This window comes from Nerophis ophidion, linkage group LG10, assembly GCF_033978795.1.
Source record: "Nerophis ophidion isolate RoL-2023_Sa linkage group LG10, RoL_Noph_v1.0, whole genome shotgun sequence".
Taxonomy (NCBI): Eukaryota; Metazoa; Chordata; class Actinopteri; order Syngnathiformes; family Syngnathidae; genus Nerophis; species Nerophis ophidion.
Window position 1 is genome coordinate 46,622,447 of NC_084620.1, and position 12,472 is coordinate 46,634,918.

General features: G+C 40.5%; 1 protein-coding gene across 6 annotated transcripts in view; it reads right to left on the reverse strand.

The window, feature by feature from the left end:
- The window catches only part of LOC133560904 (ankyrin-2-like), a 148,913-nt gene that overhangs the window by 23,123 nt on the left and 113,318 nt on the right, over positions 1–12,472 (reverse strand). For all 6 annotated transcript variants that reach the window (XM_061913933.1, XM_061913934.1, XM_061913932.1 and 3 more), the window contains 4 exons: positions 8,251–8,405; positions 7,973–8,184; positions 6,225–6,435; positions 60–156 (listed from right to left, as the gene is read on the reverse strand). In XM_061913933.1, the coding sequence (XP_061769917.1) occupies positions 60–156; positions 6,225–6,435; positions 7,973–8,184; positions 8,251–8,405 (675 nt within the window). The remainder of the gene's footprint in view (positions 1–59; positions 157–6,224; positions 6,436–7,972; positions 8,185–8,250; positions 8,406–12,472) is intronic.

Genomic DNA, 12,472 nt, shown 5'->3' on the forward strand with positions numbered 1-12,472 from the left:
CTGGGGCGATCAATAAGGTCGGGTGTGTCCGAAAATATCCAATGGAGAAGTTATGTTACCTGGCAGAGACGTTGGTGGTGAAGGACACGCGATCGTTGATAAACGTTAACGGGGTGGTTCCGGTGATGTCCTCCCACTGGGCCGGCGTTGTTCCGCCTGTAAAACCCCAATCGCATAAAACTGTTAACAAAGACTGTCAGCTAGAAATAGCCAGAGTTGAGACTACTGGAACGACGTTATTTTCGGCGGTAACGAGGAGACTAACGCGGTATTTTTCATATTCAGTAACTCAGTTACCGTTACTACATGATGCGTTACTACGGTATTTTACGTTATTTTTTATGTAGTATCGGCTAGAAACTGAGTAGATCTGAGTGTGTGGGGTTGGGGGCGTGTCTGTGTTTACCAACAAGACATCATTGCGGAGCCAAAGCCGAGTTTCTTAACATGGAAATATTCTCACTACAAAAAAAAGAATGTTTTAGTTAAATGTAAGTTGTGTCTTGAATCAAAGATCCCATATACTGCCCAAAGCATTAATTAAAATCCACTGAAACAGCTACAAAAGCAACATGCTTTGACAAAGCTAGTAAAGAGAGACAGACTTCACCTAAGGATTTTAACGAAGGGACTGCTAGCCAGGACAACATTGATAGACCCATTGCAGCTAGAAAACATGCAGGCTATTTCTACAGTAGAGTCACCCACTTTCAGGCAGCTTATTAGCATGATAGCGGGCGTCAAACGGCAAATGGCACGGAAAACATGTTCCAATAACCTGGACACAGTGGACGGTGAGCACATAAACATGGAAAGCAAGCTAAAAAAGACAAAAAGTCATTCCAAACTCGGCCTCTGCTCATCATTCAGCACTGAAGGTACACACTCTGTCAATTCTCTTACAAACCCTGTTTCCATATGAGTTGGGAAATTGTGTTGGATGTAAATATAAACGTAATACAATGATTTGCAAATCATTTTCAACCCATATTCAGTTGAATATGATACAAAGACAACATATTTGATGTTCAAACTGATAGACATTTTTTTTTTTGCAAATAATCATTAACTTTAGAATTTGATGCCAGCAACATGTGACAAAGGAGTTGGGAAATGTGGCAATAAATACTGATAAAGTTGAGGAATGCTCATCAAACACTTATTTGGAACATCCCACAGGTGTGCAGGCTAATTGGGAACAGGTGGATGCCATGATCGGGTATAAAGCAGCATCCATGAAATGCTAAGTAATTCACAAACAAGGATGAGGTGAGGGTCACCAATTTGTAAGCAAATTTTCGATTAGTTTAAAAAAAAAAACATTTCTCAATGAGCTTTTGCAAGGAATTTAGGGATTTTACCATCTACGGCCCGTAAAATCATCAAAAGGTTCAGAGAATCTGGAGAAATCACTGCACGTAAGCGATGATATTACGAACCTTTGACCACTCAGGCGGTACTGCATCAAAAACCGACATCAGTGTGTAAAGGATATCACCACATGGGCTCAGGAACACTTCATAAAACCACTGTCAGTAACTACAGTTGGTCGCTACATCTGTAAGTGCAAGTTAAAACCCTGCTATGCAAAACGAAAGCCATTTATCAGCAACACTCAGAAACGCCGCCGGCTTCGCTGGGCCCGAGCACATCTAAGATGGACTGATGCAAAGTGGAAAGGTGTTCTGTGGTCTGACTAGTCCAGATTTCAAATTATATTTGGAAACTGTGGACATGGAGTCCTCCGGAACAAAGAGGAAAATAACCATCCGGATTGTTATAGGCGCAAAGTTCAAAAGCCAGCATCTGTGATGGTATGGGGGTGTATTAGTGCCCAAGGCATGGGTAACTTACACATCTGTGAAGGCACCATTAATGCTGAATGGTCCATACAGCTTTTGGAGCAACATATGTTGTCATCCAAGCAACGCTATCATGCTTATTTCAGCAAAACAATGCCAAGCCATGTTTTACAACAGCGTGGCTTCGTAGTAAAAAAGTGCGGGTACTTTCCTGGCCCGCCTGCAGTCCAGACATGTCTCCCTTCGAAAATGAGTGGCACATTATGAAGCGTAAAATAGGACAACAAGACCCCGGACTGTTGAACAACTTAAGCTGTACATCAAGCAAGAATGGTAAAGAATTCCACTTTCAAAGCTTCAACAATTAGTTTCCTCAGTTCCCAAACGTTTATTGAGTGTTGTTAAAAGAAAATGTGATGTAACACAGTGGTGAACATGCCCTTTTCCAACTACCTTGGCACGTGTTGCAACCATAAAATTGTAAGTTAATTATTATTTGCAAAAAAAAAAATTTAAGTTTATGAGTTTGAACATCAAATATGTTGTCTTTGTAGTGCATTCAACTGAATATGGGTTGAAAAGGATTTGCAAATCATTGTATTCCGTTTATATTTACATCTAACACAATTTCCCAACTCATATGGAAACAGGGTTTGTATATACTCTTTCATTCTAGACTTCCCAAGTGTTTGATTATAACATCACATTAAATGTATAGACTATAGAGTTCACAAACATAAGGAGGGATCCTAGTGGGCCAGGCCAATCTTTCCTTTTCTCTAACCTAAAACTGGGGAAATGCGTAGAGTGTTCTGGGCTTCACTGAAAACGTTATTTTATTTCACAATTCCTTGAGAATTGTGAAATAAAATTTCCAAAATTTCCAAAGACATGCACCTGGGGATAGGTTGATTGGCAACACTAAATTGGCCCTAGTGTGTGAATGTGAGTGTGAATGTTATCTGTCTATCTGTGTTGGCCCTGCGATGAGGTGGCGACTTGTCCAGGGTGTACCCTGCCTTTCGCCCGATTGTAGCTGAGATAGGCGCCAGCGCCCCCCGAGAGCCCGAAAGGGAATAAGCGGTAGAAAATGGATGGATAGATGGATGGAATTCCTTGAGAGAAAAAAAAGGCCTGGTTAGGTGTGTGTATAGCAGTATGTGTGTGGTATATAGTGACATGACATACAATTATGTCATGTGTGCCTTCCTTGGGTGAAACCAGGTTTTTAACTATGTTGTGACATGTTGTTGTTAAACGGTTTGTTACTTATGTAGGTTATGTTGCATCTATTTAAAATAGTTTTGGCCTGAAATAAATTGGCCCTTTGAAACATATCTTTGTCTTTGTGTGTTGTATGTAGACTACATTGCTTAGCAGTGAAATTTTCAGGCTTGCCCCTGACAGCTTATGTTTTAGTTTTTCCGTCTGCATTTGTCTTTGTTTCGGGTCTGTGTGTGTGTGTGTGTGTAGTGTTTCCTGTCAGCACTCTTACTTTGTTTCCTGTGTTTCTCCTTGAGCGCTGTTTCTCCTCAGCTGCGGCTGATTGGCACCTGGCCACACCTGGTGTCAATCAGCCCGCTCCTATATGTAACTGCTTTGTTCCTCCAGTCAGTGGCTGGATTATTGTCTTGTCGATGTCGCTCTTGCCGTTGCTACCTGTCGTATTGTGTCGAATCATGTCCTGTCAATGCAGCATTGCGGTAAGCTATATTTGAATGCGGTTTTTAGCTTACTGCCTTTTGTTCCCTGCTTCCAAGTTTGTTTTCATATTACATGTACAACTTCTCTTTCCTGCTCGATACCTGCTAGCTTCCACGCGAGGTCTTTTTGTTTTAGCTAGCCTCCATGCTAAGCTCCGTTTATTTTCTAGTTCCCATGCTAGCTCTCTTTGTTTGTTATTCGCCTCGTGCGCGTTTTTTGTTGTACCCCTTTGGTTTGTTCTTGTTTTAGTATATTTATTAAATCACGTTTTCTCACTCCATAACTGCCTCCATCTCTGCATCTTGGGGTTCGTCACAAACTAACGCTGACAGAAATGAAGCCTTAAAAAAAAGAAGTAACTAAATAGTTACTTTTCACAGTAACGCACTACTTTTTAGTGTACTTAACTGAGTTAGTAACTGAGTTACTTTTGAAATAAAGTAACAAGTAACTGTAACTAGTCACTGGTTTTCGGTAACCAACCCAACAATGGAAATAGCTAGCTGAATTTTTAGCCATAAATGGCTAGTTCTACTGCTAACCACCTGTAGCAAGTTAGACTGCAAGCAAACACTACTGCTGGCTATCAGTAGCTAGTTGTGCTATAACTAGCGGAACTATTGAGCTGAAAAGAGAAACACTTTGCCCCATCCTGTCGTGAAAATCACAAATAGTCTGCTTGCCACAGGCTAAGCCGGGGGTCAGCAACCCGCGGCTCCCGAGCCGAATGTCTTTAGCGCCGGCCTCGAGACTCCCCTGGACCTCTTTTAGAGATGTGTGAGAGTGGAAAAATATGGTTTCTGTAGAACAAACACGAAATAAACCTTCCTAATTGTTAGAAATCCCACTATTTATATTAAACATGCTTTACTGATGAGAGTGTTTGTCAAGCACCGTTTTGTCCTACTAATTTCAGCGATCCTTGAACTCACCGTGGTTTGTTTACATGTACAACTGTCTCCAACTCTGCCACAGAAATTTCGCGTTCTGTGCCACTCCTTCTCTGTCTCATTTTGTCCACCAAACGTTGTATGCTGTGCGTAAATGCACACTTTGTTGATTTTATTGAGTTGCCGGAGTGCTTATCAGGCATATTTGGTCAATCCATCACTGCAATTTAATCGATGCTAACATGCTATTTAGGCTAGATATTGCTTGCTAACCTTGACACTTCCGAATTCGAGAGATGGGGTGGGGGTGGGGGGTGGGGGGGGGCGTTGTGTGTGTTGGGGGTGGTGGTGGTGTGGGGGGGGGGGGGGGGTGCAGGCAGCATACCCCTTCCCCTTCGAGCTGTCCTGGATGAAATGAAATTATTTTTTCCAATCATTTTGGAACTTGCAAGCGTACTTCTTCTTACTCATCGTCGCCACGGTTCTTCTTCGTTCTACTGCTTCGTCTCCTTCTTGTTGTGAGTGCAGTTGTGACACTTACATCATGTGTTGTCTTCACTATATTTTGATAGTAGGCTAATATATCTAATGTAAACACATCATGTGTTGTCTTCATTATAACACTTATATAAGACTTTAAAGTCATTTTGATAGTAGGCTAATATAGCTAATATAGACACTTACATCATGTGTTGTCTTCATTGTAAGATTTATATAATAATTTTAAAGTAATTTTGATAGTAGGCTTGTATAGCTAATATAGACACTTACATCATGTGTTGTCGTCATTATAAGACTTATATAATAATTTTAAAGTCATTTTGATAGTAGGCTTGTATAGCTAATACAGACACTTACATCATGTGTTGTCTTCACTATATGACTTATAAAAGACTTTTAAAGTCATCGTGATAGTAGGCTTGTATAGCATATATAGACACTTAAATCATGTGTTGCCTTCATTATAAGACTTATATAAGACTTTTAAAGTAATTTTGATTGTAGGCTTGTATAGCAATTATAAACCCCTGTATCATGTGTTTTCTTCATTATAAGACTTATGTAAGACTTTTAAAGCTATTTTGATAGTAGGCTTGTATAGCTAATATAGATACTTACATAATGTGTTGTCTTCATTATAAGACTTTTAAATTCATTTTGATAGTAGGCTTGTATAGCTAATATAGACACTAACATCATGCTTTGTCTTCATTACAAGACTTATAAAAGACTTTTAAAGTCATTTTAATAGTAGGCTTGTATAGCTAATATAGACATTTACATCACGTGTTGTTTTCATTATAAGACTTATAAAATACTTTTAAAGTCATTTTGATAGTAGGCTTGTATAGCTCATATAGACACTTACATCATGTGTTGTCTTCATTATAAGACTTATAAAAGATTTTTAAAATTATTTTGATAGTAGGCTTGTATAGCTAATAGAGACACTTTCATAATGTGTTGCCTTCATTATAAGAATTATTTAAGATTCTTAAAGTAATTTTGATATTAGGCTTGTATAGCTAATATAGACACTTTCATAATGTGTTGCCTTCATTATAAGAATTATTTAAGACTTTTAAAGTAATTTTGATAGTAGGCTTGTATAGCTAATATATACACTTACACCATGTCTTGCCTTCATTAAAAGACTAATATAAGGCTTTTAATCTTTTATGGCTCCAGACGGATTTTTTTTTTTTTTGTATTTCTGGTCCAATATGGCTCCTTAAAACATTTTGGGTTGCCGGGGAAAAGACAATCAAATCAAGCGTGCCACCTATAATTAAAGTTCAATATGTCAGTACGCTTGTGGTGCTCTTACCTGTGATGCTGCACAGCAGTCGTAGTGTTGGCGTGTCTCGTCCCAAACCGTGCTGGAGACCCGCCAGGTCAGAGTACTCTTTTGGGACCGGCATGGTCACCGTGATAGGTTTGTGGAACTTCCGTCGACGCGGCTCCAGGGTGACGATGGGGCTGAAGCTGGACTTGTTCCTGATGGTCCTCTGGACAACGTCAACACCTACAGACTGGGCCTATTTTGTACATTTCAACAGTTGTGATATTACTTTTAAAATATGTGTAGTTTTTTTTTTTTCATTTGAAATGTACATCTTATATTCAAATTTTTACCAACATAGCAGACTTGTTTCTTGCAAAATAGATTATTCTTTTCACTGAAAGAGTTAGGCCTTTTTCTTAAAATATTGGACTCTTTAACATTACATTTTTAGAATAAAAACATATTTAATTTTTTTTTCTTTTCCAAGAATATCAAATTTATTCACATAAAAATATGTATTTAATATAACTAGGGCTGTCAACGTTTGCAAGATGATAAATAATTAAAGCTACTGTATTTGTCGTAATATAAGGCACATTTGAAATCCTTTCAAAACTCGACAGTACGCCTTATAACCCGGTGCGCCTAATATACGGAATCATTTTGGTAGTGCCTACCGACCTCGAAGCTATTTTATTTGGTACATGGTGGAATTATAAGTGTGACCAGTAGACGGCAGTCACACATAAGAGATATGTGTAGACTGCAATGTGATGGCAGTCACACATAAGAGATACTGTACAAGTAAACAGCACCAACATTTTATATGTTCCATTGAAAATATAGAACATCACACTCGGTGCTCAAAAATCCATCAAAATGTTTAAGTACGACTTTGGTAAGCCATGAAGCCGCGCCGCCTGATGAATTGTACTGTGCTTCAACATACGAGTATTAATATGGTGTGTGTATAAGGTAAGACATATTATCTGGCGTTTTGTTTCGCAATATTATACAAAAGCAATGTTTCATACATTTTGGTACTTGCTGATCTGTATTTGGGATCTGCATAAGTCCTGAAAATTTGAACAAGTCTGCCATTGTAGTCCAGGAATTAATAATTTTCTTTTTTTCTCTATCTTCTTGTTTTGGGACATTCATCCTCCGCTGTTGCCATTTCTAATATAAAGTAGTGTAAAGTTGTTACTTATAACTGTCAGTGAACTCGCCATGAAAGCGCTAAAACATACCGGTGTAGTGAGTTTACATTATTCACCCAAGGAACTTTAGTTATTAGAGTTTTGGTCGGACGGTTTTACACGGGACACATTTCCGGCGGATGGGAACATGCTGCTCCGTCATTGATTTAAATAAAGTCTGAATGTCATTAAAACAGTGAGTGCCATCTTTTGACACTTCTTCCACTCCTGTCCTTGCACGCTACACCGCTACAACAAAGATGACGGAGAAAGGACGCTGTCGAAGGTGAGCCACGTAAATAAGACCGCCCACAAAAAGGTGCATCCTGAATAAAAAATATATATGAAAAAATATAGAAAATAGATCATTCATCGCCTTGTAATCCGGTGCGCCCTATGGTCCAGAAAATACAGCAACTATGGACAAATATGATTACATATTTTAACCTTCTACATACCTAAATATAATTATTTTATCATTAAAAAATATAATTTTTTTTCGAACGGGGGGTTGCTTTTTTGTATTTTTTTTCCTCAAATGATCACCAAATGTTGAATACAAGTCTGAAAAATTGACAAAATATCCATTACCTGTAGGCCGACCCGGATCCTTTTGGTTAGGGCCCCCTCTGGAAAAACTGCTTGCACTTGGGGCACTACGGTGCTGCTCAGCACACCTCCTTCTGGACCGATGAGAATGCTATCTTGTCTGATACGGGATACCACAGCGAAGTATTGCGGTAGATCTCTCGTGATGATGCGGCAAATGCGCTTCTTCTGGAGCTCTTCCGGGGAGTCCAGTTCTGCAGGGGCATCAGTTTAAGAACAGGGTAGTCTTTAGTTGTAAGAAAAAACGGATCAGGAAAGACCTTCATCCATGCTGTTGAGGAACTGGTTGAGTTCTTCCTGGGTATATTCGCAGTGGTGTTCCTTCCAGCCGTCCCCCGTCTCGCTCCTCAAGATGACAAGTTCTCGTTCACCCCCTCGCAAGGAAGCAAAGTGCGGCACCTCCACGATGACGGGACTGGAATAGCGGGAGAAACTTGTTGGTTACTCCAAATGAAGTCAGCTAGCTGCAGTCTTCATTGAGATCTTCAACCACTCCCTACAAAATCTACAGTTCAAACTTGTTTAAAAACTGCCTCAATCGTCCCCCGTCCCCAAAACATTTATTACTTGTAATCAGACGTGTGACTTCATTCCGGAAGTGAAAAATAATTGGTGGCCAACAAAGCCATGGCTGCTCTTGCATCGCACAACACATCTGAGTACGCAATCCAACTGTGCAATTGAATCTTTCCCTATAATTTGTCAAAAAATGGTTTGTCGGGTGATATCAAGAATTACCCGAACGTAGAGTTCCAAGACATGTCGAACTATCTTGTGCTCCAGACATCATTCTACGCAACAAAGTAGATGAAAATTTAGAAAAGCATGGAACCCTACAACTTGTTTTGTGTGTGGCTTGGTCAAGGACATTGGTATCAAGACTCTACCAGATGAATATGTATCGGTTTTTGCCCGAGTAAGGTTTCATTGAATGATTTAACTTTGCATCTACAGCCATGTGTGTTGTTGTTGTATGCGGCGTTTACGAGTACGCATGATTTTCCCCGTATTTATCAAAATATTAGCAGGCGTACCCGGCGTTGCCTGGGCCATCAGGTCATAGTCCGACGGTACTTTTGTGGCATGCTTCAGTTTTACTAATATGTAGATCTGTCTGGACTGGGGCCTGCAATGCCTCAGACTGGAAGTCTCTCCAGAGAGTGGTGAGGTCGGCGGAAAAGATTATCAAGACCACTCTTCCTCGTATCCAGGATATCGCAAAAAGCCGCTGCCTGACCAGGGCTCAGAAAATCTGCAAACACTCCTCCCAACCCCACCAAGGACTGTTTTCACTGCTGGACTCTAGAAAGAGGTTCCGCAGCCTCCGTAGCAGAACCTCCAGGTTCTGTTAACAGCTTCTTCCCTCAGGCCGTAAGACTCTTGAACGCATCATAATTAAATTATCCCCCCAACTCCCCCCAAAATGGATTAACTCGCTGGAATAAAAAAGACAATATAACATACATCCATAAACATGGACGCATGTGAAAAAGTGCAATGGATTTATCTGTACAGTAATCTATTTATTTATATCTGCACCTTATTGCTTTTTTTAAATTCTGCATTACCAAGAGCTATGCAACAAAATGTTGTTTTTATTTGTACTGTAAAGTTCAAATTTGAATGACAATAAAAAACGAATTCTAAGTCTAAGTCTAAGTCTAAATCGAAGTCGATGATAGTGGTTACTCTTCACCCCTTCCACTTGATGGCAGCATGCTTGAGGGCAATGACTGAATTTGGTAAAATATAATTTTGGTTTAACATTCTATTAGATGATAGGAAAAGCTGGATAGAGGACTCGAAGTTCAGTTGTCTAAGGCTTTGGGGTAGACGAGATTCTTTGTAGTTTTGGTTGCTGAGGAGATGAAAAGATTTGTGGGGATTCCGACTCTGGAACACCGAACATGAAGCCGGCCGTGTGAAAAGACTGGCTCATCCTGGCGAAGTCCAACATCTTTAAGATATCGTACCTGGGCTTTGTGTATGGTCATGGCAAAACTAAATTAGACTCGGAACTGAAGACGTTTGAATTCATACGACAAGTCTGATGGGATCAGAGGTATTCTTGGAATGAAGACATTGGTTCCTGTGGCTTTGCCTGTCATCACATTTGCTTTGATAACTCTTAGAAGAAGCCGTTTGACTGTCAGCAAAGGTTTGGGTATCAAGGTTTCGAAGAAGCATAGTAGGTGTACCAACCTTAAGGTAAGAGAGTAAGGCGGAAGACCAGGTGCAGCTCAAAAATAAGGATTTCCGTAGGGTAATTTACATCTTCCTCTGGATCTTTCATGCTTTCAATGGATTTGTAGACAAGTTTAACTCTTGACAGATGATTTAAGAGTCTATGGTTCAGCTCATCAACTGTACCATTCGTAAGAGAGAGTTCAGCTCCTTGACTGAGCCAGTTTTGGTCTTGGAATTTTGTGTTAGTTTTGCATTATGTCTGGGAAGACAGCGTTGATGAAATGACCTAGGCTGGGTTTCTACAAACAGACCATCAAGGTCTTTCTATTTCCCCTCGGAAGTAGTTGCTCTGAGAATATGCCAGCGTGTTGATCTCCTGATAACAGGACTCTTATATTGGTTGATAGTCCAAAGTGTTTCACTTCTGACCACAAGTGTTAATTTTGCAAATATATGTATTTTTAGATTTATTTAAAAAAGTAGCAGTTTTCTCAACATCTTTTCTTGGTGAAAAAAAAAAAGATTTATTCTATTGGAGATGTAACCCATATGGAAATATTGTGTCACTAATATATTCAGGCGGATCGGTGCGGCGTCTTCAGTAATGCGGACGTTGTACCGATCCGTTGTGGTGAAGAAGGAGTTGAGCCGGAAGGCAAAGCTCTCAATTTACCGGTTGATCTACGTTCCCATCCTCACCTATGGTCATAAGAAATTAGTTTCCTCCGCCGTGTGGCGGGGCTCTCCCTTAGAGATAGGGTGAGAAGCTCTGTCATCCGGGAGGAACTCAAAGTAAAGCTGCTGCTCCTTCACATCGAGAGGAGCCAGATGAGGTGGTTCGGGCATCTGGTCAGAATGCCACCCGAACGCCTCCCGAGGGAGATGTTTAGGGCACGTCCAACCGGTAGGAGGCCACGGGGAAGACCCAGGACACGTTGGGAAGACTATGTCTCCCAGCTGGCCTGGGAACGCCTCGGGATCCCCCGGGAAGAGCTAGACGAAGTGGCTGGGGAGAGGGAAGTCTGGGCTTCCCTGCTTAGGCTGCTACCCCCGCGACCCGACCTCGGATAAGCGGAAGAAGATGGATGGATGGATGGAATATATTCTCCTATTATTTATTTCTAAGTTATGGTGTGCCAAAGTCATTTTGGTCACTTAAAATGTTAATTTAGGATGTGTCAAAGTCTTGTATTCACTACCGGGTTAAACTAATGATACATGCACACAGCACGTTATTCCCACGTCGGCAAGTAAAGGTCGCATGCGCCTTTGTTATTCCAGTCACTTCTTCACTGAACGTCACAGAGTGAGGACATGAGTCATATCATTGTATTTCAAAGACAATGTTTAAAAGTTAAAAACACTTGTTACTTCTGTGACAGAGTGTTGGAAAAGCAACATAAGATAGCTGGGTTCCAGTGGGAGTTGGATTGCTGTGCTTTGTGCTGCTGAGAACTCCAGTAAGTGTTAATTAATGAGTGAGGCCTACAGTACATTGCTGTTAGCAAGCCTGTTAGCCTAGCCACCCTGTTAATGCTAAAGAGAGGAATCTGATAAAAAGACATTGAATTAATATGTACGAAACCAATTGGAGTAATATGATGTCTTGAGAGAATGCCTTGTGACATGTTAGCATGTTGCAGTTGAATTTTTGCTTTGTGTAAAAGAGAGGTTTATTTGATGTTACTGTGTTCAACCTCATGTAGTGAGCAGAGGAGCTGCATTCATTCCAATGCTGCTAAAACATCCTTCTCATGCTGCTTAAAGGGGAACATTATCACCAGACCTATGTAAGCGTCAATATATACCTTGATGGTGCAGAAAAAATACCTTTTTTTTTTTAACCGATTTCCGAACTCTAAATGGGTGAATTTTGGCGAATTAAACGCCTTTCTGTTTATTGCTCTGGTGGCGATGATGTCAGAACGTGACGTCACCGAGGTAATACAGCCGCCATTTTCATTTTCTACACATTACACACACGGGTCTCAGCTCTGTTATTTTCCGTTTTTTCGACAATTTTTTGGAACCTTGGAGACATCGTGCCTCGTCGGTGTGTTGTCGGAGGGTGTAACAACACTAACAGGGAGGGATTCAAGTTGCACCGAAGATGCGAAATTGTCTGCTGCCAGACCCCCATTGAATGTGCTGTAGTGTTTTCACATTTGACCGGTGATGACAGACATGGCACAGAGATGTATGGATAACCTGCAGATGCATTTGCAACGATAAAGTCAACAAAATCACAAAAGGTGAGTTTTGTTGTTGATTTATGTGCTAATCAGACATATTTGG